General features: G+C 33.0%; 1 protein-coding gene across 5 annotated transcripts in view; it reads left to right on the top strand.

Moving 5' to 3' along the window:
* The window catches only part of LOC148273672 (sodium-coupled monocarboxylate transporter 1-like), a 42,229-nt gene extending 27,363 nt beyond the window's left edge, over positions 1-14,866 (top strand). For 4 of the 5 annotated variants that reach the window (XM_088238384.1, XM_088238387.1, XM_088238386.1 and 1 more), the window contains exons 3-14: positions 2,236-2,395; positions 3,850-3,915; positions 4,714-4,765; positions 4,941-5,008; positions 6,248-6,402; positions 7,382-7,522; positions 9,223-9,441; positions 9,550-9,733; positions 12,050-12,292; positions 13,601-13,734; positions 14,132-14,276; positions 14,576-14,866. In XM_088238384.1, coding sequence (XP_088094510.1) covers positions 2,236-2,395; positions 3,850-3,915; positions 4,714-4,765; positions 4,941-5,008; positions 6,248-6,402; positions 7,382-7,522; positions 9,223-9,441; positions 9,550-9,733; positions 12,050-12,292; positions 13,601-13,734; positions 14,132-14,276; positions 14,576-14,614 — 1,606 coding nt within the window. In that variant the 3' untranslated portion in view covers positions 14,615-14,866. The remainder of the gene's footprint in view (positions 1-2,235; positions 2,396-3,849; positions 3,916-4,713; positions 4,766-4,940; positions 5,009-6,247; positions 6,403-7,381; positions 7,523-9,222; positions 9,442-9,549; positions 9,734-12,049; positions 12,293-13,600; positions 13,735-14,131; positions 14,277-14,575) is intronic. The other variant, XM_088238388.1, reaches the window with a different exon arrangement.
* The last annotated feature ends 12,997 nt before the right edge of the window (positions 14,867-27,863 follow it).

Below are 27,863 nucleotides of genomic sequence, written 5' to 3' on the forward strand. Positions count from 1 at the left end.
AATAAGATCCCAGCAGGTTCTCATTGATTTATGTATCCAAGTAGTTTAAATAAATAAATGAATTTTAAGGTGCTCTAAAAACGCTTAAGTATACATATATATGTATTTATGGACATGGAAAATAGATGTTATGGAGGTTGCCAGGTTGAACCAAATTGCACAATTTATACAAATCTGTGTATTATTATTACGATAATAGTATCACAGGTTAACACATTAAACCTAAAGTTAAACTAACAAATATAATAAAAAACTGCATAATTTTTCCGCATTTGTATTTTTATTGTGTAGTTGAAATATATTGTTAAAAAAAAATAGTGTTTGGAGCACACTACAGCATTTTATTTTTCATTTTTATATGGAATACTAATAATACTTTTTAATTATATTTAAGTAGTTTTGTATTATTGCTTCATTAGAAATGCCTGTCGGGCAGCAATTTTACTATTTTTACCAACCAATATCAGAGTTTGAGTATTCAATATAACACTTTCTTGATAGATCCCGATGTCTTCTGCGATCTCCTCCAGTAGATTCTTAATACATTTTATAAATTGTAGTTATGGTTGCTAGAGTTTGACACATTTCGGTTGGGTGCTATAAAAATTGGACATTCTAAATGTAATGGTGAAAAAAAATGTAATGCATTTATTTTAAGAAAAAACACAAAAAAGTGTCTATTTTATGGTGGAGATAAATTCTCGTTTACTTATTTTTTACAATAGTGTCCAACTACTATAGCATGTCCAATTACTAGATCACTTACCCTACACTAGCGCTGCGGTCAAGCTTCTTCCAAAATGTGTAGCTATCTGCCATCTCACTATTCACATGCTCTGAGAGCTAACAATTTAGCTATTGTTTTAGTTTAAAAAATATTTAATCATAGAATTATTATTAATTAATTATTAGTCCAGAAACCGGGTACGCGCATCAAAGCCGAAAAAACTACTCATAAATGAGTAGTTTTAAGTTTTGGCCATTAGTTACTCTGTAGACGTTGCTTAGTACGCAACTGCCGATTTAAACTCAATTGCGCCATGTTGTGTCGTTTTTAAGTGTCAAAATACTGCTGGGATTAAAAGGGAATAGGGTGGGATCATATTTCATGTGTAAGAATTCACAAATAATATTATTTAAGAATTCGATTATTTTACAGTCTTGTAAGATTATTAAATAAAACAAGGCGGGCATTTTGTTAGTATTGCCAGGGTATTCGAATTTTTTACCCGGCTTTCAATTAATAAGCCCTAGTATAATATGAAACTGTATTAATTTGACTTAATAACTAATTGATTATTTCATGTTTTTTTTTATGTTTGCTTAATAAAAATACCTGTTTTTTTTTTATAGTCTAGTCAGTAAAATATTTTTTGTGATAAAACATAACATTACACAAAATTATCTTATATTTGTGTTATGATAATATATTGTTTGCGGTTTGGCAACATTACGAAGCCACTTCACGCATGCGCGCAGGTGGGCTGTTGTACGGGGGAGGGGAGAGTTTGGCAACTTTTGGACACAGTGCGATGTATGCAGACTTGATTCTACGCGCCGTGCCTTCTGGTATATTATAATTCTATGCATTCAATTAAAAAGGTTTTTTAGAAAGCATATTCATAATTCAAACATACATTACCCATATACTATATATTAACAGTTATCATGGAAAAAGGTTCTCTCATCATTTATTTGCTTTCTTTTGAGTCATCAGCCATTTTTGCTGAGATTGTTGTTACCGTAATATTATATTATATGCAGTGGGAAATCATAATAGATATTTGGTGATATTTATTAAATACTAGCGCCTCTAGGTCCAACGAGTATGTACAACAGTGGCGTCTTTGATTCCAAATTTCTAGTGAAGCTCAGATTTTAAGGATAAGTATATTATGCGTAGATGTTAAGTAGGTACCTACAGTAAATAACACAATACGGACCATGTTTGTCGGCATCTTTGAGCATTTTTATTTTGGTTGCTAGTTTTTTTATCTTCAGAATGTGTTGATATAATGCGAATTAAAATACATATTAGGTACTGGTGAATAGCAATGATTTCTTAGTGAGGCTCAGCCTCACTTGCTTCATATGCCCCTTCGTCCCTGATGTACAATCACAGTTCATTCTCACACATTCATCTCTTACTTTATGGACTGTATACTGTATAGTGTATAGTTTGTGTATTGTTACTGATGAAATGTTTTGTTTCTAAATGGGTGGTGGCGGATGCAGCTACGTATCAGGAGTGACCATTATCGGGACTCCGGCTGAGATATACAAGTATGGAACACAATATTGGGTGGTTGTTTTTTCCATAATGCTGAGTGGCGCCATCGTGGCACTGGTATACTTACCCGTATACTTTAATCTCCATCTTCGTTCATCTTATGAGGTAAATAACCTTTAATTAAATATCATTCGGCAAACCAAATCAAAAAAATTCCAGGTTCAAAAAAGTTGAGAAAATTATGTATAGAAATTTTAAAAACCCAAGAAAAAGTTCCTTTCAGGAGGGTAGTTTCAGACTGGAATAAATTGCCAAGCTTATAGTCCTTAAAATATAGCTTGATTAGAATGACATTTGTCGGAAAAAGGGACGACATAACTTTGTAGTAACGTCAAAGGAGTTATTTATTAACACACGAAAAATCATTCGTATCTGGCGTGTTAAATAATTTTATAATACAAAACTTGACACATATATCAATATTAATAAATAAAATCAGCTTTAAAACTAAAAAAAAAACTAAAATAAACCTAATTATTAACGATGTTCTTACAAGGTTACACCATTTTGCAAAAACGTTAGAGATGGGATAAATTGATCGAATAAAAAAATAATTGTAAAAATAATAATAATCATGTGATACTGTTCATGAAAAAAGTGTAAATGTCTTATTTTTGGTGAATAATTGTGTTAAACACACTATAATAGGCTTGGTTTTGCATTTTTTATATCAATTTTCAGAAACAGAGTTTCATGATTGCCTGAAATAACTGATAAAGTCGATTTGATCAGTGATCAGTAATTTTTTATCACTAATGAAATTAGTTTGACAGCTGTAATTCTAATCGAGCTTTATTTTAAGGACTAAACTCTTGTCCATTCCATTTCGGTAAACCAGTTCAAAAACCGTTGGGATGCTTTTTTGAAGGAAAAAGAACACAGTCAAAAAGCAGTACACGAGATATAGGCGCATCAGCAAGGCTGCCTGCCTGTAACGAAAAATAATAAAAATAAATTTACCGAAATACCCAGACATTTTTTTTGAGGTGAAATTGTTTTTAATTTCTTTAATTTTTATTTTATTTATATTTTGTCTGTGATTTGAAAGAGAACACAGTTTTCCCGAATTAAACAAGGCGTTACATGCTGCAAATAGATATTTTTTAGGAAAATTTCAAGATAATTTGAATAATTTTCTTTTAAACGAATGCATTATAAATAAAATTATAGTATATTATCTGATAACAAAATAATATTAACTGTTCAGTTATGAATCTTTAATTGAATTTACTGCCATATGTATTTTCAATGGTGTCCAGACATGTTATTTAAATATTTTAAAAACATTGGTTTGTGTGTTAAATTAAACATGATTCAAATGGAGATAAAGATTTCATGTGAATACTTTTTGGATAGTTAAACTAAAAATTTTAAATATGTCCACATTTGTCTTATCGACGTAAAATGTGCAAGTATAATATTAAGACAAATGTAGTGCCCGATGTATTCTTTACTGCGGTTAAAAGTAAAAATGACTTATATTAAATAATATACCATGAACCTTATGAAAATATTTTAATTTGAAAAACATGTTTGTACAAAAATGATTTTTTTTTCAGTACTTAGAGCTGAGGTTTGACAGGTCTCTGAGAGTTCTAGCATCTATAATGTTTCTTTTAGATGAGGTAAATATAGTATCGACTATTATTTATTAATCATTTTTTGAAACCGCAAGACTCAATTCAGTGGCAAAACACACAAAAAAACTGTATTGGTGAAAAATCACCCACCGAAGATTTGAGACATTTTATATTTCCCATACATTTTTCTGTGTCTGAAGTGTCTGTGTCTTTCTGTGTCTGTGTTTCGGTGTATGATATAGATATGAAATAGGAACATAATTGTAGATGAGTATTTTTGACTCGATGGCTACTCTCGGGTAAAAATCTGGAAAAAGAAAATTCAGCGGAGATAAGCCCGCCTCGTAGTGTAGTGGTTGGCGTCTTCGCCTACCATTCTTGAGATTCTGGGTTCGACTTCTGGCAGGGTGGAGGAGAAATATTGATTTTAAAGGTTGTTTAAACTGCAATATTTCATTGTTCCTGGAATTTTACCTGACACATGGCACATGGGACTAATCACCTTACCTTATGTAACAGATTATTGAAATATGCACTCAGTTTGCCAATGCAGTGCCCTATGTACCACTGGCTGCGGAAAAGGAATGATGATACATAGATTGGGTACATTATAATCAAATTTTAGGTACTGCTTTTAGAAATATGAGATAATTTGTTTTCGGGTGAAATAAAAATGAAAATCAAGCGTCCGATGCGTTTCCTATATACATTTTTTCTGGTTTGAAAACTTAACTTCGGAGGTTGCGCAGGGGTTGACTGCCGATAGAAAAGAATGGCGGGAATTTATGACCACCATATGCTCCACTTTGATAAACTAGTAAAATGAAATATTTTTCTTTTCAGTTTATGTTTCTGCCGGTTGTCATCTATGTACCTGCTCTTGCATTCAACCAGGGTAAGAATTCTATAATTTGATTTTGGTATAATGGCAAATTAATAAAAAGATGTGTATAGCTTTAGAAAAAAAACGAAGACACATTGGTTATCATATCAATAATATTATTCAAAAGTTTATTGTAATGTCTTGAGAAATGGTTACAAATTAATTTAATCCGTGTTTCCTTTTTCAGTTACCGGAGTAAACCTTTATATTATTGGCTGTGCTGTTTGTTTGCTTTGTATATTTTATACTGTATTGGTAAGAATTTAATAACTTTATTTTATTAGTAGAAATAACGTGAGATTTTTTAAAGCGTCATTTTGTATGCTATCAATATTAAAATAATAATTGTACACAATACATATAAGTTCTATGCCAAACAATGTAGCTTATTATTTCAAAATATCATATATTTTATTTGAACGAGGAAGTTCTGGAAGAAGACTACCAAATAAAAAAATATTTTTCATATGTCCTTTTCTTTATTATTTATTAACTAATAATAAAGAAAATAAATTACTCCACCTGTGACATCACTTGTTCTCCTCAGAGAGTTGTCGTGACATTTAAAAGTAGAACCCCATAGCTATCAAATTATACTAAACGTTGACAAAAATTGGCTTTCTTCACAACTATCACAACTCATGTCAACGCTGTAATTGATTCACAAGAACTTGTGACGTCATTCCAAGTACTTCATTTTTATTAAAACCATTTTTATAAATATTTTCTTTGATTTTTGAAAAACTTTACTATACAATTAAATCCTCTAATTTTTATGGCGTGTAAGAAAACATTATTTATATTGTATTTCCCATAGCAATGAGCTTCCTTATTGTCGATATTATATGCAAAAGTTACTCTGCAAGATAATTCTTGGGTTCAATGAAAAAATATAAAAAAATAATATATTGCAAGTCTAATTATTTGTATGTACTATAAACTGTCATCAAAAGTGTAACGTGTATCCCCAGAATCGGCAGTTTTGCTCATACGAGACCTCATTAAATCAGCCACTTTTACATATGGTAAGACAAGGTTTTCATATAGAAAGAAAAAGAAAAATACCTTTGTTTTTGTAATATCAAAAGATAAATAAAAACAACATAATTGTTATGTTTCTGTTTCAATACAAAAAATATCACAAATTGTTATGTACCCTTTGTGCTGGCTTGCAACAGGGTTTATACCTTAGTTAGCCCGGAGATGTTGTGCTAGTAAAATAATTTTGTACAAGGATGTACATTTTTTTTAATAAAAATAGCTATATTTTAAATAAAATTGGTCAACTAGTTGCAGTTATTAATTATTTATAGTGAGTAAAAATATCTCCTAAGTGAATTATTTATATGTAGAAGAGTGCATAGTTTGTTTATTTTTTTCTGAAAATTATAATAATATTGATCGTTGTTAATTTTTAAAAATAAACTAGTAACAGGGATTTTCACAACGTAAGCGCCATCCTTATTAATAGCATTATGTGTATTTGTAATGCAGGGTGGATTGAAAGCCGTTGTGTGGACAGATACTTGGCAAGTGGCAATAATGTTTGTTGCAGTGCTGACATTTTCTATAGTCGGATCAGTTAGCGCCGGGGGGCTCGATGTCGTATTTTCTGCAGCCAGCAAGGGGAACCGTCTTGAGATGTGGAAGTATGTATATTATGTTTGACACAATTAATAGCATAACAAGTAATTCACTAAGTACTAATATTTAATGTAACTTAAGTCGAAAAGCCTATTTTTATGTTTAACTATGATCTTCTGGACAACTGATATCTGATTCTTTACATGTATATCTGAATAAATAATTTGCACTGAATGTACTTATCTTTCCCTGCAATTTTTTTTCTCTACCTTTATTTCTTATTAGGTAGTCCCAATAATTGAGATCTTCTGTAGTTCTATAGTTGACAATAGATTTGAAGTATAGCTGGCTAAAGTCTCTCGACCGTATGCCTCGAACGAATTTTCCGATATTTTTGTCACCTCGCAACAAGAGAAGAAGAAAGAATGCATGTTTCGGTCGGCAGCGTAGAAAGAAGAAGAGGATGAGGGAGGACTTCCATGTGCTGGTTGGATGAGATAAACACTGAAACAGGACCTTTGTTTGTGACAGCTCTCAGAAGTGCCGAGACAAGTGGAAGACAGCAGTCTCAAAAGTATGACTTTGTGGTCATGATCCTCAGTCACGGGGACGGACTAGAAAGAAGGCTAAAATCAGTTTTTGTCATTATTTTTTTATTTATTTGACAATTATTGTAGTCTAAATTACTTTACAGGCTGTTTAACCCATTACTGTGTGACTTATGTCTATATTGTAACTCTACTAATAAGTAAGTTTTTATTACATTTGAGACCTCCATACAAAGCATCAAAGATATGTAACATTTAGATATACATACATATATCTTCATGACATTTCATATTCTAAAAACGTTTTCGTGATGACACATAATAGATGCTGTAATGCAGTTTTGTAAGGTAGGCAATGAGTTCCATTGACACTCAGTATAACAAACCAGAAGAATGCTATCAGTATTGAATCTGAATAACTCAATTTAAACTCAGAATTCAATATGTCATATTGACTCTTGAATATTCAAATCAATGAATACATTATTGTTTCTAGTTGGGACACTGACCCTAGTCGGAGGCATTCAGCTGGGGCAATCCTGTTTGGCGCTACTATGTACTGGACAGCCTTTAATGCTATTAACATGACCATGGTTCAGCGTTATATGTCATTACCTGGCTACAGTAAAGCTGTTACGTAAGTAAACACATGTGACAATTAATCATTATAAATCAAACAGCTCAATCTAGGTGTGTCTTAAAGATTTGATTAACTTTAGTTAAAGTATTAAAATGATTATGTATAAACGCTGTAACATTTATATGAAAGAATATATTCACATCTGAATATACCCTTCACAGTTTATTCTGTGTGTTTATATTCTATTAAAGCAGCAAAATTACATAGCTTTAAATGTTTTAAATAGATGTGAAGGCCAAACGATGGTTTCTTATTTTGTGTGATTATTAGATTTTTAAAATTTTATTTATTTATTCATATATACAAAGATCCATATTACAAAAAAAAATGTATCCCTAACTCTATGAAGCCAAGAGCCCTGTGTTGAATTGAGATACTATAATGGAAAGTGGAAGCATGTGTATTATTAAAGAATACTAAAAATCAAAATTAATACATAAACATAATATTTAATAAAAATCTGGACAACACGCTTAATAATATATAAATTGTATTGTAATGTGATTAGTAATTTTATAGGCTCAATTTAAATATGAAGAAAATATTATTACGTAGTGGTATGAATTGATAATGGAAGAATGAATAGGTATGTATGGGAGTAAGAAATGTAGGATGAGATTTGACGTGAACGGGGCGGGGTTGCTATTCCAAACGCTTTTGCGGCCATAGAATAAGCTTTCATCTCGCGTGTTTACAAGATACGCAAGATAAAAGTGTTTTCTACGGGTGCGAGAGCGTTCGGAATAGCAGTGCAGGGCTGCGATTACAAACGCTATCTTCCTTGGTACATATTGAAATGGTCCACTTAACTTCTCTACTATATCTATCTACCTTGGTATGCCAAATTCTCATCTACCAACATGTCAATACGTGTTTTCAGGAAGATAAGAGTATGAATAAAAAAAATAAAATTATAGTTTTATTCATTTTTCATAGTAGAAATATTTCTTCCCACGTGTTGCCATTGCATCATCTCAAACATCATAATATGATCATTACTACTGTTTCAAATTCAATCAATAGATGTCACTGCTGCCTTAACTATCAAAATTTACTCCACGTTCAATGCTAAAAGTAATACTTAAGTATTTCTCTTTCGTTTTTTAAATAGGCTTCTGTGATACAAAGAAGTCACCTTAAAACAAATAAAAATTTAAACAAATTCCAATTAAAGCAGAAAGTGTTCGGTTGAAGATTATGTTTATTACTTTGAATGCGTAGATATGTTTACCGTGGGGTACTAGTGCCCTCGATACATATCGATATACTTACCTCAAAACTTAAAGATATAGGGTCAGTAGTGTATCTTCACGATAGCTTGAGAGAAGTTATCATACACTATACCGTCATAGTGATGGTATATCACTTTGGTGCGTAGGTATGTGTACCTTAGGGTACGCGTCCCTTTAATGCATATCGATGTGCCTACCCAAAACTTGAAACAGGGTCGGTAGTGTATCTTTGTAATCGCTCGGGAGAATTTATCTTCAACCTTACCGTCATTCCGTATCTTCCAATACTAATTGCTTCCCGGATAAATCCTAAATCTGGTGTGAAAACTGTACATTATTGAATCATCTTAATGGCAAAATATTGTACTATTTCTGATGAAGCTTTTATTGTATGCCATTCTCTGCCCACCCGTACAGCAAAATGGCTTGGCGGTAGTAATAACTTACAGACATTTTTTCTTATAGGTCTGTGTTTCTCTTCTCTTTGAGTGCCGCAATCATCATATCACTGTGCTGTTATACGGGCCTGCTAATGTTCGAAAAGTATGGAACATGTGATCCTCTCGCTACCGGGAAACTGACCACGGTGGACCAGCTCTTACCGGCGTATATTGCCATGATCTCAAATAATGTTCCCGGAGCACTGGGGATCTTCATTGCTGGAGTGTTTGGTGCTGCACTCAGGTATCTAATATAAATTTAATTCCATTTACGTTATGTGTTGTAAAACTAAATTAAACATTTCACGCTCTTTTCAATAATTGAAATATTAATTTAAAGTTTTTCTTGTAGCTCCATGTCTGTGGTATTAAACTCAACAGCTACTGTGGTTTTAGAGGATTTAGTCCGAGGACTTTTCAAGCAAACTCCCAACCCTAAGAAGGCCACTATGATTGCTCGAGTTACTTCTACTTCTCTCGGACTATTCTCCATGGGGATGATCTTTGTGGTAGATAAGTTGGGTGGGGTGTTAAATGTAAGCTTTTTTATATTCTCTCGTTGTTAGAAGCACCTACTTAACAAAATATTCAAATTAGGGATGCGTTGATATGAATTTCAACCGATACTGATATTTTTAGAAAAGTGTTGGCGATATCAATACTAATACGAAAAGTGAATTTAAAAGAAGATGCAAACTGTAAATGAGACACAAATTTGTACATAAATTGATTTATTTAAAATATTTTCTTCAAATTAACTTGAATAAGATGCTTGATTAGCTCTTGTAGGTCTCTTAAAACAAAGTGGTACATAAATATGCCACCAGCATTGTGGTATTTATTTTCTAATTCTTCTTTCAATAGGTTTGTTATCCTAAAAAATAACATATTTTGGTGGTTTTAAATTATTTACTGACAATTCTTGATGGAATTCCATTGTAATGATGTAATAATTTATATTTAAATATAAGTTACAAATTAAAAATACTTGGTTCTTCAGTCACACTTATTTTTTTGACCTATTAGCGCTTTCACTCTCTAATGGGCATCAGCCTGACCAGTGTGAAGATGCCCATTAGAGGGTGAAAGCGCTAATGAGGAACTTCAGCCCTACGGGAAATCGGATACAAAAAATGATTTCTTGCGCGGGGTAAAAATTAGAGCATTTTTTTGAAAGTTTCTTGAAAATGTACGGAAAAAATAATAAAAAATATTTAATAAAAACGCACTACTTTGAATGATGTTACTGGTTCATGTGAATCAACCTATGATCTGAGAGCTATGGAAGATTTCCGGTCTGCTTGTCGCTTCTGGACCAATGGGAAGAACTGAATGAGAATAAGCGGAAATGAACCTCTGACGTTACACGCGGAGTTATTTCAGAAATACAAAACTTTAAAAAATCGTTGTAATCGGATAATAAGATATTTAAAATTGAAAAAAAAAATTGTTGGCTTAGTTTAATAATCTATTAACAAATAAAAAAATTTAAAAAAACCACTGAACTTCCTCATTGGTCGAAAAAATAAGTGGAAGTGTATCAAGTATTTTTAATAAGTAATTTATAAGTAAATATAAATAAATAAATATAAATCGTTAATGTAATGGGAATTCATTAACCATGAATCGTGCCTTGTTTACACAGCGGTCCAGACTAAATAAAAGTTACGCCACTGTACGTTCACATGCATTTTCTAAAGCGCAAAATGCATAAGTTTATCAACAATTAAATATCACCTATTCCGTTATGACGGAAAAACCGAAATATTGCCGATATATCAGTATCGGTATCGGACGCATCCCTGATATAAATGTATATTTATGTAGTTTTATATTTACTTTCCCGCCTACTTCATATTCATTGTGATTTTCTTTAACGGAAGCTGTAAAACACTGATTTATTTTAAACTTATTTATTTCAATATAGACTAGTCTTTAAGATGTAACAACAATATTTTGAGTTTGTCCTGATTTTTGAAGACAAGGACTGGATTCAACTCCCTGGGGAGCTGTTAATATTAATATATTACAACAAAGATGAAGAACATTTTAGAGAAGGTAATATAGAAGTCTGGGCATCTACAGGGCTTATGACCTGTCATTGGCCTGTTTATGTGGCTACTTTATACACTGCGTAACATTCACGAATCTCACCCGCATAAATAAAAGTTTCAGCTCTTTAACTTCACAAACATCAGCAGATGAAAGAATTGAAGGGAAATAGATGTTCGAATATGGGCAGAATGGTGAATGTTCCACAGTGTGTAAAGTGGCCACTTAAACCAGCCAATGACAGATCATAAGCCCTGTAGATGCCTAGACTTCTATATTACTTTTTCTAAAATGTTCTTCATCTCTGTTTAAGATAAGTTTTGCATCGGGTTGTTGTCCTGTGGCTAGTGTCTCGGACTCACGGACCAAAGGTCCGTGGTTCGAATCCCACTCTACCCCAACTCGATTTCCATTTTCTAATAGTGAGTTATTTACAACTCGTTGAAAATGGCCCTCAAAATTAAATATTTGGGTAAATCATAAGAACGCAAATATTTCTTTTTTTATATAAATAAAAAAATAAAAAAAATATTTTTAAAAAATATAAGAAGACCACTTTGTATCAACAATTTTCAATTCTTATCTTGAATCATAAAAAAAAGGTGGGAGAAGTCCACTAAGTTGCCTTGGATTTGATTTGATTAGTTTATTTTAATTTTAAAAATATAAACATGACATATTTTCGACACAGACATATTCATTAGAACTCTTTTTAAATGACTATTATTTAACCATAAATGTTGTATACAAAATTGATTTTCAGTACAGATGTTAACTGTATGTTGATATTTGCTTTCTAGGTAGCCACATCTTTGTCTTCTATTGCGGCGAGTAGTATGTTTGGTGTGTTCACTCTGGGAATGTTGTGGCCGTGGGCGACCGCCAAGGGGGCCCTTATAGGAGCCATAAGCGGGGCCATTATGGGAGGGTGGGTCTCACTGGGTTCCCAGACAGCCTCCGCACTTGGCTTTGAGCCGTCGGATAGTAACTCGGGTGATACAAGTGGCTGCCCCCCTTGGTACAATATAACAGTCACACCCCCTGTAAGTCTATATTCTAATTACATACATACTTATAATAATATATAAATTACATTTTTATTAATTTTTATGATATATTTACATGTATTTTAATTATAATTACAAATTTTTATAACAATTGACTGGTCCACATGGATGTGTTGTAATTAGTGCATTTAGCTAGAATACCTTAGGTCCCGGGTCATATTCCCGATGAGCTCGACATTGATATTGATTTGATATTTTTTTTTTTCAGTCTAGGATATCATAGTTCCTGGGCCACAATTATAATTCAACAATGTTTTGAGTATGTCCAAATGTTTCCAGACAGGCTGGATTTCCTCCCTAGGGAGTCATTCAGATCTTAATTTGCTGCAACAGAGAGGAAGTCCAGCTTGTCTGCAAACATTTGGACATACTCGAAACTTTGTTGAATTAACTAACTGGTAAAATAAGACGTATAAAAATTGTAAAATTGTTTTCAGGCATTGCCTAGTAGGTAAATTGGTTCAGCCGGATAAATCTCCCCCACATGATAAGGGTGTCAGCTCTTTTACTTTACAAAAGTCAACAAATAGAAGAGTCGAGGAAATGTGGATGTTTGAACATACGCAGAAGGGGGAATTTTACAGTGTGTAAATTGGCCACTTAAACCAGTCAATGACAGGTCGTAAGCCCTGAAAATGCCTAGACTTCCATATTCCCTTCTCAAAAGTGTTTTCCCTCTCTATTGCAACAAATTTAAACACAATTATAATCATTAGCTTCTTTGCTTCATATCGAGATGGTATGCTTAATTTTTACTAACGTTTTATGAGGCCAACATTTTTGTACTCGTTAATTTAAAAAAAATGCAATAAGAATTTTTCAATGTAGCAACATTTCTTTCAAAATGCTCTCATTACACATTAAGGGACATGCGCATATTTTCATTTAAACTACAATGCGCGCGAGATGATAGTTTCAAATTTTGACTGTCAAACTTTGAGAGGTGCCTGCTTACATGATAAACCAGCCTTTAAATCAACATTTCATGTCATCGGAGGATCAATCTAGGACATTTTGGCTAAATTTTTATACCACGAGAAATTGAAATAAAAGTATATGTGTAACTTTGGTATGCAAATTATTAAGTATGTGGAGAGGAAGGGGATTGGGAGGTAGACAGGGCAGTCTACGTTGCCCGCAGCGGCAAGGGCCAGCAATGTGCGGTAAACCACGATAGTGTTCATTACTAAGAATAAAAAGCCTTTGTGTCCAACTTATTGTTAGCCTTGAGGAGTCTCCTTAACCAGCATCATTACCGTAACATGCTCAATCTTTTTCTTTCAGCCAACAATAGATCCAGACAAAATATTCCCGCTGTATAAATTATCTTATCACTGGATAGCTCCTATTGGGATTTTCACAACTTTAGTGATTGGTGTAATTGTATCACATTTCACACAAACGAAACACTTTGATACGTGAGTTGATAATCTAATGTTTGTTAATTATCTATTTTAATATATATGTGAAGCTAGCGAACAATTTAAAAGGTTCTCTAAAATTAGAGCTTATTGGAAATGGAGACAGGGGCTATTAAATACATAGTGAAAAAACAGAATTAAAATGAGTTTTTCATGTCAGTTTATCGGGAATCCAAGAACCTTGTGCAATAAAATTTATTTGATGCATGTACATATATGATTGAATACTCATATTTTATTAGCAAGATATTTGTTTTGTAATTACATGTTTCACTTGGTAAACCGTTAAAGGCAGGAATTATTTAATTCATTTTGTTATTTACTATTGTACTTTAGTAATTTATCTTTCTACTACACCTTGCACTATTAAAAATCCTTTCTGTGACTTTTGCAGGCTAGATCCGTATCTTTTTTCTCCAGTAATTCACAGATGGCTTCCTAAGGAAATGATGAAGAACATTGGAACGGCTGCCCCGATGAATACAAATCCGCGTGAAGATAGTTCATCATCGCCAACCACAGAATTATTACTTGAAAAGGTATACATTTACATAAATATTATGGATTGTTTTGATTATATTACTCTCTGAATAAAATACACATCACGGATACATAGTTTTACTAGTGAAATTGTAACACTGGCTTAGACCCTTCATTCTCACATGAATGTTTCGGGTTCGATTCCCACAGGAATGTGATTGTCAAATATGTAAAGGTTATATAGCCTGTTGTGAGAAAAAATATATATGCGAAGTAATCAGTAAATTACATACAAACTTTATATTATAGCAATGAAAAAAAAACTTTCTTGTTAAAATGATGACATTTGTTTTTCAAGGTGCAGCTGAAAAGTGTAACTCCAACTAATGATAAATAGTGACATGAGGCTGAACAAGTATTATATTTTTATTTTATAGATTGTAAAAAAGCTCTTCTATATTTTTATACCTAGATGTTATTTATTACCAATTTTTTTGTTTTGTTTTGATAGTAAAATTGAAATTCTATAGTGTTTTTATCAATATTTTTATGTGTTTATAATATTTTTTATTGATTGTTATTTATTTTGTTGATGTGAAATCGAAGTAAAAGTATTTTTTATAACTGTGTTAATTATTCCAAAATAAAATTTTCATCAGTTTTATTAATGCAAGTAGTTTAGATAAAGTGGCACAGAGTGTGCTAGAGATTTCAAATTCTGAATAATAATAATATTATGTTATTAATCTTTTTCAAAGATATTTTTATAGTGTAAGTGTCTGCCTTATGGTCAGCACGTTTGCCTACGATGCAAGAGCTCTCGGATTGAATTTCCGACATGGTAGATATGAAATATTAAAAAATATGTTTTTATGCTACAGTATTTCTTTGTCCCAGGACTGGAATAAGACTGATCATCTTACCTTTATGTAACAAAAATTATAAAGATACGCTGCTATAGGTGTACTAAACCAGTGCCCTATGCGCCATTAGGCGCAGGAAGAGAATGATGATAATAAAAATAAGTTTAGGTAAGTAAATGGTGAGCCCATGTGAAACTATTCGCCTTAAGAAAAAAATTGTGCCTTTTACTATTTTTACAAAAAAAAAAAAAATTTATCTATTGATTATGTTTTTTCAAATTTTGAATAAGGCATGGAATGCCTTGTGTTTTTTTTTAACCTTTTTTCTTTTAAAGGGAGTAGATAGAGAGTTTAACAATAAGTAAAATGGACACACATATGAGTCATTATACATCCTACAAACGCATACAAAATGTGTCGCCTTTTGTAGAGTGTACCCGGTAAAATTGCCGGGCCGGGTGGATTGGTGTGGCATGTGAAAAGGGCCTTTCAAAAACTGTTAAAATCGGGTCGTGGTTGCGTGGCTAGTCATGCGCGCACTCACGGATTAGAGGTCCGAGGTTCGAACCCCACTCTACCCCAACTTGATTGCCATTTTCTAATACTAAGTTATTTATAACTCTTTGAAAATGGCCCGAAAACTGAAATATTTAAGTCAACTATAAGAATGCAAATATTTCTTTTTCTTTAAAAAATATAATAGTTTTGACATTTGAATGTCTATAAAAATAGTGCTGGCAAATATAGTAATTCTAAAAGATTTCACCTTTGAATACGTTTTTTGTATTTATTTTTTTCAAAAATAAAATTCACTTCAATTTTAAAATATGTAATATCAAGATTGTTGCCATATTAAAACTTTAAACCTTCACTACAGTTTTCTTTTTGTTTTTCTCAATATTATAAAAATAAATGTTACATAGTGTGTAAAATATTCACTTAAACCAGCCAATGACAGGTCGCAAGAAGCCCTGTAAATGCCTAGAATTCCACATTCCTTGTTTAAAATGTTCTCCAACTCTGTTCAACGACTCATATATGAAAAAAGTAATCATTTTAGCAACTGGGAAAGAAAATTGCATTATTTTATGATAGAAAGTTAGGGAAAAGGGTGAAGAAATGGTGTCTGGATGGAGTCAATTATTTTTTTCTAGAAATGCATGCAATAAAAGGCATACATTAACTTTACTATAAGGTGTACCTACTTCATGCATATAAAAATGCTATGGAACTATTAGTATAGTTGAAAATTATGGAAGATGTGTAAGGAATTCTTCTTTTCATTTTTGCGTCTTATTGTCCGCAAAATAAGGTTACCCGGCCACTTTCAGCACAGCATTACATCAAAGAGATTAGGACTTCATTCGAAGATAGGTAATATCAGTGCTACAGTTCTATAAAAGGAATAAATAGTAAAACTAGTAATATTTTAATCCTATTTTATCAATTATTTATCAAAAAGAGTGCATTCTTGGTATAATTGAGATGTGCATTTCATAGCCACCAGCTTGTATGGAATTTTTATTTAATTAATTTAATCGCAACATGATACATAAATTTATAAAAACAGTTTATAGTGACACAACCCGGAATAACCCATGCCTGTGAACTTTTCTAGGTCGGGGCACTTACAATGCATTTATAAACATGCATATTTATATAAACCGGATTGTAGTCCCTTGGCTAGTGTCGTGGACTCACGAATCATAGGTACGAGGTTCAAACTACCACAACTTGCTTCCCATTTTCTAATTGTGAGTTATTAACAACTTGTTAAAATGGCCCGAAAATTAAAGTATTTGGATAAATTGTAAGAATGCAAATATTATTTTTTAAAGTAAATATTATTTATGTATAATTGTGTAACTGTGTATGAATATATACACCTGTTTATATTTGCATACATATTATAAATATATTAGAAAGTTAAAATTAGAACAGTTTTGCTCCCATGAGTATGCTAAAGAAAAAGAAACAGAATTATTGACAAAATTCAATCGATCGTTTAGCGGGAGTAAATGGTATTTTTTGAAATAAAAAAGGTTTGATAGAAATGGATTATAATTTAATGTACGGGGGTAGGTAGATAGAATTACTAAATTTATTGATTCAGTCATACAGGAGGTTGACACTCAAAAAAGAGACGAATACAATTGGTTTTATGGAAAGGAAACAAGTTTCATAAGTAGTTTGTAATAAATCCGTTAGATGGCAGTAATCCGGTTTCAATATAATATCTTCGGGTCAATGCCAAAGCGCGATTATGCAAAAACATCGATTTGAGGTTTGAAGTTTAAACTGGTGTCATAAATCTATTTATATTGTTACTAACTAGCTTTATATGGTTAAAAATCTAAAAAACAGCTGTTAATTAAGATGACTCGTTGAAAAATTTAATTATTCAACATTTGATTTTATTTTTATTACATTGTTGATTTGGGATTTGCAAGATTTATTGGAAATGTTTTTGTATGAGGTTTTAAATATTGTTATTTTATTTTATCAACATTGAATACGTTTGTATATTATCAATTATAATTTATTTAAAAAATGAAATATTATTAGGCTTAAAATAAGGATTAAATTTTGGATTACAATTAGGATTAAAATCAATAATAATTTGTTATGTTTGAATTGACCACATTTGACATTTTAGCGTCGTTAATGAGGCAAACGAGTAACTATGTATTCAATGCCGAAGTCTTGAAATAAATATTTATAAGAATTATTTATTTATAAATTGGACATTGCTATTACCTAGTCAGATTGGTGAAATGGCAGGTGGTCAGATCTCGGTCCAGAACGCAATGTCAAATTTGCTGTTTTGGCAGTGAGTGCTCAGTTTAAAATGAACTTTCATGGTATATTTAATTAAAAACTGGCAAATTGTAGATTCGCGACTTCGGCATTGGCTCAACGATATTAATGAAAACCTGAAACACATAAATTCAACGATTCAACTAATATAACCACAAAACGGCAGAGGTAAAAAATAATAAAGGATAAAATTTAGTAACGTAATTTACCACGTCCTCCTGATATAAATATGTAAGTAGATTTTAATGTTTAGCATTTATTATAGAATATTTTAAATCGTAAATGAGATAAATTAATTAATACAATATTTTTAGTTTTTCTTAATGTTTGTAGACAAAAGACGGGATTTCGCCCCCTAGGGAGTCACTAATCATCATCATCATCATCATTCCCTTTTCGCACCTAATGGCGCATAGGGCACTGCATTGGTACATCAATCGCAGTGTAACTTGATCATTTTCGTTACATGAAGGTAAGATGATCAGTCTTACGCTGCAGGGACCAGTCCAGGGATTACAAAATATTCTAATGTGAAAACTCAATTTTTAATAAATATTTCTTATCAACCATGCCGGGAATCGAACCAGAGACCTCTTGAATGGTAGGCAAACGCGCTGACCATTACACCACGAGGCCGACAAATCATTAAGATAAACAAATTACAACAGAGATGGAGAACATTTTATAGAAGGGAATATGGAAGTCTAGGCATTTACAGGGCTTGACTTGACCTGTCATTGGCTAGTTTAAGTGGCGACTTTACACACTGTGTAACATTCACTATTTTGCCTATGTTCGACTTTCCATATTTCTTCAATTCGTCCATCTGCTGATTTTAGTGAAGTTAAAGACATTAACAGTGTAACATTCACCATGCTGCCCGTATTTGAACATCTATATTCCTTCAATTCTTCCATCTGTTAATGTTTGTAAGGAGCTGAAATTTATTATGTTCTCTGTCTCCATTGTAATATATTAATATTAGCAGCTCCCTAGGGAGTTGAATCCAGTTCAGGTCTACAAAAAATTCGATAAACTCAATACATTGTCGTTCGTTTTTATTAAAACCATTTTCATATTTTTTTTCACACATTTTCGAGACTCTCTAATAGATGCTCTATTTTTTACCGCGCATAAGAAAACATTCTTCTATCAAATTTCCCGTAGTACTGAACTCTAGTGTAAAGACAAGACACACTTATTTTTTTATTAAGAATATGTGTGAAAAAAAAGGTTATGATGTAATAATTACTGTTTAATTTTTTTTTTTCAAGTATTGATGTAAATATGTTCCTCAAAGAGATTAGTGTACCTATTAACAGACTGTGTACATAACCCGATATATTTTTTTATGGGAGCCATTCTAAATATGTAAATAAATAAATAATAACTCGCCGTCGCAAACAATTTGAAGTGAGCCAAAATACCTAACTCTTACCAAATAGATTCTACTAACGTTATAGCAAAATATTATGTATTCTTTATCATTTCAAATTCAACTATATTTTAATTTATTTTAATTAAGGTTCAGGAAGTCCATATAATCAAACATAATCTAACACTTATAAAATATATGTAAAATAATATTACACTTTTTTTTCTACCGACCGGTTTCAAAGCTACGCAAGCTTCTTTATCAAGGTATACTTAACTAATGAATCTTATCCTAGTTTCTCTATGTTACATTCTACACAACTAATAATATGGGAACATTGTTAAAAAATCACAAAGACAAAGTCCCTAAATATAATAAGTCTGGCGTATACCAATTAAGTTGCAATGATTGTGATTCAATCTACTTGGTAAAAACTAAAATAAGATTGAATATTAGAGTAAATGAATACTTAAGGTGCCTAAATAATATCAATTTATCTGAATTCGCAAACCATCTGATAGAAAATATTCATAATTATAATAAAGACACTGCATTAAAAGTTCTTCGTGTTGAAAATAAATATTAAAATAAGATAACCTGGAAATCTCAGAAATTAAAAAATCGATTCGTAACTAGAAAAAATAATAAAATAAACTGTATTAGCTTTAGTCCACTCCTGTTTACTTTTAAATATCGTATCCATCTTACTTTATGATTTCCATCTTTAGTAGAGAAACATGACAAAAAGACCTGTTTTATTAGCTCCACGTGTTTCGATGTATATTTATTCGATAATATTTAGTAATCACTGTTAAAGAAAAATAGAATCAGATTCATTAGTTAATTATACCTTAATAAAAAAGCTTATGTAGCTTTGAAGCCGGTCGGTACATAAAAAAAAGTGGTATAAAACAAAGTAGTTTTTTAACTTATTTTATTACTACTTAGTGCGTTTGCCTACGAGGCCTGAGCAAAATTGATTTGAAAAATTGTGGTGATTTTTCACTGCTGTACGTATTTTTTATCTTTCCCTGGACTGGCCTCATGACGCCTAAAACATTTGATCTGATAGAGATCTAGTGATCATTATAGGGGGTTACCCATAAGTAATATCGTTTTTGTTGATGCGCCATTTTTAAAATAGTCTGCTTTAGTCTGTTAGGCAGTAAGGACGCGTTATAAGTTTCTCTTTTGTAGAGGCTACCTGCACGTGGCCTTAAAACGGTTCCTTTATCGCCTTGAAGAAAATGGAAGAGATGTGGTCGTCGGAACAACATCTGCGGAGCTTTATACTTTTTAAATTTTATTTAAAAAAGAACGCGACAGAGGCTACGAAATATGTATGTGAGATTTACGGTGACATATTCAATGTCAGGAAATGCCATCGATGGTCCAAAAAATGTTAATCTGGTGATTTGTATTTGGAAAACTAGCCTCGAAGTGGACGACCTGTCCAGGCGAATGAAACAATCCCGAAGTCTGCAATTGAAGATGATCCGATGCTGGCCATTGAAAAATTATCAAGGTGTTTGGGTCCCACACTCATTAACTGATCGCAACATGGCTCAACGGCTCAGCATCGGCATATTATTGGAGTAAAAAGAACAATTAATTCCATTTCTTTGTGACCTAGTGACTGGAAATGAGAAATGGGTTTTCTATTCAAACGTAACAAAAAATAGGTTAAACACGGCACAAAAGGCTGTTTGACCGTTTAGGCAGTCATTGCATTCTACAAAAGTGTTATTGTGTGTATGGTGGGGTTCTAAAGGAAAATTTTACTTGGCACTATTACCACAAGGTCGGACAGTGTCGGCAGAGTTATGTTGTCAACATTTGGATAGATTGAATGAAGCATTGCACTAAAAGAGGCCAAGGAGACTTTTTTAAAGATGGCGCATCAACAAAAACGACATTACGTATGGGTACCCTAATATACTTTAAATACTTTGTATGTATACAAGGCTATCAGTCATTATGGAGGAGGAGGGACGTTCACTTTTTCACTTTTTCCAGGTGATCGGTGGTCGCATACATAACTCAAAAATTCTGATGGATGTAGGTCTGTTCGCACCTGATAACTATCTTCGACGAAGACAGCATCGATTGTTTTACCTACCACGATGCAGAACCAACCTGCCAATGGTTATGCCGGTCGGTAGAGCAATCTTGCTACTTAATCGTATCGCCTCGGATGTCGACATATTTCACGACAGTGGGCCTTCCCTTAGGAAAGCACTTTCTAACTTTTAATTTTTCTTTTTACATTTTGTTATATTATTTTAATAACATAACTATCTACTGTAATTTGTGATCTATTATTGTATTTAGAATGAATTGGGTCTTTTTTCTGTAATGTTCTAAATATCTGAAGAAATAAATGAAATGAAATGAAATATTATTTCATTTTATTTTATAAACCATGACGAATTTAGAATAAAAAGTAAAAACTCTGAAATGTTTTTAGAATATATTTTTATTTTAAGTATCATAAATAATTTACCACTGTGGTGAACCACAACAGTCCCTAAAGGGACGAAGGAGCATATGAAGCAAGTGAGGTTGAGCCTCACTAAGAAATCATTATATTATATATGTAGTTATATTCAATGTAAATAATATATGTATGGAAAAAAAATGCTATTCACCAGTACCTAATATGTATTTTAATTCGCATTATATCAACACATTATGAAGATAAAAAACTAGTAACCAATATAAAAATGCTCAAAGATGCCTACAAACATGGTCCGTACTGTGTTACTTACTATAAGTACCTACTTAACATTTACGCATATTATACTTATCCTTAAAATCTGAGCTTCACTAGAAATTTGGTATCAAAGACGCGACTGTGTGGTTTGACTTTCCCGTAGGGGGAGTTAGGCTTAATGACAAGGTAGGCAAAATGACATGTCGAGCATATTATCACGAATTTAGTGACAATCTACTAATGTGGCATGGCAACATTTCGTTTCTACTGTCAAACGCCTGCTGTTTGTTGTTGTTGATGCATTTTGCGTCAAAGGCAAAGTAAGTCTTGAAAATTTGTTTCACACTTTTTATTTACTTATTTTTATTTATTATACAGACTTTCCGCGCAGTATTGTGTATGTATTTGGTGTTCATTAATATTAAATGTGAGAACGAATGTGGATGGGTTGTGTATAAGGTTGGCCTAAAAAAAATATGCGAATGCGCACAATAGGGCAAACTGACACAGAGCATAATATGCCACATATTATGTAGTTTTGTCTGTTCTGATTATTAATGATTTTATTTTAATTTCAGATGGTGTTTGACTGCAAGCGAAATATCAATGTTGATTGGTAGAGTCATGGTCTGTCATTGTGTGCAACGTCTCAAGCAACGCTACGCATACGTGCAGAAAATACAAAATCTTTTAACTTGCGGAGTCAAAAAGACCTTGGGTGGTTTAAAAAATCAAGTGACAATTAGGCAATGAAATAATAGAAGGCATTTGATGAACCATGTGTTCACTTGAAATCCAGATTGCTCAGAATCACTTCCAAAGATCTCAAGACTTTGGCATTCCAAATTGCTGAAAAAAGTTGAATGGACATCAATTCAACAAAGCGAAAAAAATATGGTAGTAAATATATACCAGGAGCTCAATCACAGATAACTATCGACATGCTAAAAAACGTGCTAAGTATTTGAGCGATCACCACGAACAATCATGAACAGGCTGAAGTTAAAGCGGTCGCGTTGCAAAACGAAATTCAACTTCGGTCAGTTCAAGAGGATTGGTTGAATCTCGCACAGGAACTTATCTATGGCGTTTTGCAACGCGACCGCTTTAACTTCAGCGTGTTCATGATTGTTCGTGGTGATTGCTCAAATACTTAGCACGTTTTTTAGCATGTCGATAGCCATCTGTGATTGAGCTCCTGACAAAACTGATATCAACTCTTTATCTACGGACTCTAAAATTAAAAAAAATTAAAAATGGAAAAGAACTCACATTCTCAGTATCTTCTTCAATGAACCATTTGACAGATCCAAATCCAAAGAGCACTGGATACAGTGCTAACAATGCCACAAGCTGGAGCTCAATCACAGATGGCTATCGACATGCTAAAAAACGTGCTAAGTATTTGAGCGATCACCACGAACAATCATGAACACGCTGAAGTTAAAGCGGTCGCGTTGCAAAACGAAATTCAACTTCGGTCAGTTCAAGAGGATTGGTTGAATCTCGCACAGGAACTTATCTATGGCGTTTTGCAACGCGACCGCTTTAACTTCAGCGTGTTCATGATTGTTCGTGGTGATTGCTCAAATACTTAGCACGTTTTTTAGCATGTCGATAGCCATCTGTGATTGAGCTCCTGGCTCACGAAAAATGCGTCGGAGTGTCAGTGAAAAACTACGTTTCTGAAACTTACTTAGATGAAGTATTTGGGATGCTCATTATCTTTATATGAAAATTCAATTTATTATATACGCCCAGAGGGCTTTTACGTGCCAGGTACAAAATTACAATTCAAGCGTTTCATTACAAAAGTTAATAAGTAGGTCTAATAAATATGTTTCTAATAAATATATTTTTTTATTGACTGTCATTCATTGTTTAATGCATTTTATTTTATTTGAAACCTTTGTATTATTTAATACATTACCTGATTTGCTCCGTAACATGAAATTAGTATGTTATTTTGCCAAAATGAAATAATTATATTTTATTTTGCTTTACCTACTCTGATAGTCAAAATGAGACATTGTAGGGTTCCGTAAAAATAAATTTTAGTTTGCTTGGGTATATAATTTAACTTCATCTGACGTGCAGATGAGTGAAGAAGTGTACTATATGTTTCAAAAATCTGGGCTACCTTAAAGTTATTAATAAATGTGTAGATTTCTATGTCTTATTGCCTAACTCTCCCCTATGATGATTTTTATTTATTAACGACGCGACGTAAAAGGGGCGCATTATTTGATATCTGAATTCGTTCGCTAATTAATAAATAACATCGAACCGTCTCGAAAATTGCGCAAATATTTGAAAAGATTTTATTTAAATAATATATGACAGGGATATTAATGATCTGACTTTAATTGTCTGACATCTTTGAGTTTGACAAAGCCCATTTTCCCTTTCGAAAGTAAATAGAAAATTCAGGGAGACTTTATTGAACATAATTGATAAAAGCCGCAAATATTCTCTTCATTTGGCGGTGGATAGAGAGAGGAAGAAAGTTTAACGGGAATGATTCAATATTTCACAATCATTTAATATGCAAACGAGACAGACGTTCCCTTTTGTGCCGCGGTACACGTCAAGTTACACAAATTTTAAACGATCCGTATTATGTACCTATAATATTATATTATCCGCAGGAATGAGTGGGCCGCGGGAGTTTTGTTACAAGTACAATGAGACCACTTGAATATAAATTGACATTTTAAGATTCCTAATTTCCCTGCCATCTTGCGTTCTTCTGAATCCTCAGTAGCATTTCGTGTTAGCTTTGTACACTTCCATTAAATTTATTACTCGCTCGATGTTTATTCGTTTTTAAAACAAGTAATATTATTTTTTGCAGCGGTAACCTGTGTCGACATTGGGCTCGACTTTTGGTTGTATAATTTTAACATTGAATTTATAATTCCAATTTTATTTGCATACAATAGTTTTGATTTTCAAGTTAGCAGGTTTATTATCGGGTATCAAAATCTATTTCTTAGGTCAGTCTTTATGCTACTGCTAAAAATGTCACGGAAGAAAGGTGACAAGTCTTACGCTTCTGGTACCAGTCCAGGAACAGTGAAATATTGCAGAGTAGACCTTGAAGCTAATATTTCTCGTCCACATTGCCAGTAAGCCACTACACCACTACACGATGACACGAACCTATTTCCATTCCATTTCCCTTTTCACGATTTTTTCTTATCGAGTCGAAAACACTCCTCCAAGGTTCTGGTTCTATTACACACACACAACTATATTCTTCATCCACCTGGACACAGACAATAGGTTCCTACACAATGAATTTACTATAGGAACATACATGCAACAGCATTAATTTCTTCGAAGTCACATTTATTTGTATTTTAAATTATATTATTTAAAAACAACGTTTAACTTCAAATATTTTTTGTTTCACATATGAATAAAAATATAGAATCTTATATTTAAATTTATGTTGATCTTTCAAATCTTCCAATAATTTAAAATGATTAGTATTTTCAAAAATATTTTATGCAGAAAGGATGTAAGAATTATAAACCGGCTCGGCTGTAGGAGTATATAGATAAACAAAATGATTGGCTTCTGTCATTAAATTAATCAAATAAACCAGTTATTATGAATTTATTTAATACACGGTTCCGCATTCATAAAGTGTTCATGAAACGCGGCTCAGTTGTTTCTTAAAAGCGTAATATAATAATTTGAAATATACACCTCCTCTCTCCACCTATACCTGTTATAAATGCGTTTTAATAGCACTGTATGGAATAAACCGGCTTAATAATTCCATTATTCATCCGATGCTTCTGGGGGAACGTGTTCCGAAGTTATAGACAAAACATTTACCGCAGTAATAGTACGATTTAACATTTGTATTCGCTAATTAATTCCTCGCGCCGCCAACATCTCCCGCCATAAAGGCCTCCGTTCTTCGTAATTTCATCCCGGAAAGTTGGCCAACAATGGCCAGGTGAGGAGAGAGTAGGACCATTACAGTCGCGAGCCGTATGCAAATGGCGGCGCCTACTGACTCCCGTTCCTACGTAGTTCCCGAACGTGCCGGAGAAGGAAGACCGACATGAATGGAAAAGTGAGTAAAGCCGTAATAACTCGCTGAAAGAGAATCGTTCTGCTCCCGACTCCCGCATCTCGGCTCGGGGGAGGCGTATTTATGAAAGTCAGAAACGCTCCTGAAAATACGCAAATCGCCTTCATTTTAATGTAACAACTGCGATACTAAGACAGGTGCGGATCTGGGGAGACTTTGAACACAAATTAGCATCTCGGCCAAGAATTTCCGAATAAGTTAAGCGAACTGGCTCGTCTGAGTATAATTTACGACGCGAATGCTGCATATTCGTAAAGCGATTTATTTTTTACTTTGTTCTCGCCAAGTATAAAAGTACCCGTCACCACCCGACGGAAACCTGAATTTAAAATTTTCTTAACATTTATTTAATGCAAGCTCATTTAAATAAATTTAATTATTATGTGTCTCTGCATAGTACATGCAATTTTTTTATGAAGTCTGTTTGTTTCCTAGTACGGGCGCGCTGTTGCGGGGGAGGGGGGGGGGGTGCCTCCCGCAATGAGATTCTTGTCGCTACACCTGGAAGATGATGAGGAATATTCCGGTTTGTATAAATCGTCAGCAATTAACCACCCCGCTCCGCGCGAACAATAATTTTATTAGACATATGAGGAAGTCGTTACTGCGGCCGGATGCGGCGCGGCTGTGGGAGGGACGGGGAGCCGGAGGGGTGCAGATGGCGGGAAAACTTTACGAGAGTTTCCCGCGCATTGTATGGAATCTGTTTCCAGCCTCAATTGCTGTCGTATTATTGTACGGGATGTTTTTCACCGAGCACGCATTGTACGGAGTTGTAAGTGGCGCGCTTTACGACCGGCAATGAAAAGTGTTTTAATTTACCACAACTGGGTTTAATATTTGCCGCGAAGCAGAGAGAAACGAGTCGTGATTTGTTATTCGGCTGAAGGCGCCACCGCTTCCGCCATCGCATCGCCACCGCTCATCTCGCGGTTTATGCGTAAATCATTTCTTAACAGCCTTAAAACCGAGTGTCGTACTAACCGTAAACCTGACACAGATTACCCCTCTTTGTTACAGAGTGAAGCTCTTTTAAAGTACCCACGAAGGCGATAATTGGCACTAGGTACTACTTATAAAAATAGGGTAAATTGTTAAGAGACACTAAAAAGTAGGTAGGTACCTAAAATGCTTCTACGTACGCGTATAATCTAACATAATAATACACTTACCAAGGAAGAATAACTTTTTTTTTATTAAATCTTTTTTCTCCTTTTGTACAACAAACTAATTTTGGGACAGAATAATATTAACATAAAGGTATGGTAAGAACAATAATACAGTAACAAGTAATATGCAGAGTTATAGCTAATTTATTATTCTTATTTAAAATAATCAAATCGATAGTTGACCGCCCTGCTCTGCTTGAACTAATTCAAATTCGAATACCTGGTAGGTGCACTAGAAGTAAGGAATGATTTTTTTGCAACAATTCGCGGACCAACTTTGAAATGTACTCTCCTATACCCAGTGCCCAGGATACATAGGTATGGAAATGAATTAGAACAAATATTCGATATATTCAATACAAATTCTGTTCATGAATTAAAACGAATTTTCACTCGTTATTTTTTAGAAAAATAATGTATTTATTTAAAAATATATTATTAATTTTAACTTTGTTTCCTGGAATACGTGATTTTTTATTTCTTTATTTAACATGTTAGACATAATTTTAAATTATACATTGGTGGATTCATTGCCAAATAGCAACTTCTTCCAACCAACTGATGATGATAATGATTTCACTAAATAGAGGTACTCGTATTT

The sequence above is a fragment of the Micrasema longulum genome, unplaced genomic scaffold (assembly GCF_059751315.1).
Source record: "Micrasema longulum isolate JH-2025_06_02 unplaced genomic scaffold, ASM5975131v1 h1tg001877l, whole genome shotgun sequence".
In the NCBI taxonomy this organism is placed as follows: domain Eukaryota; kingdom Metazoa; phylum Arthropoda; class Insecta; order Trichoptera; family Brachycentridae; genus Micrasema; species Micrasema longulum.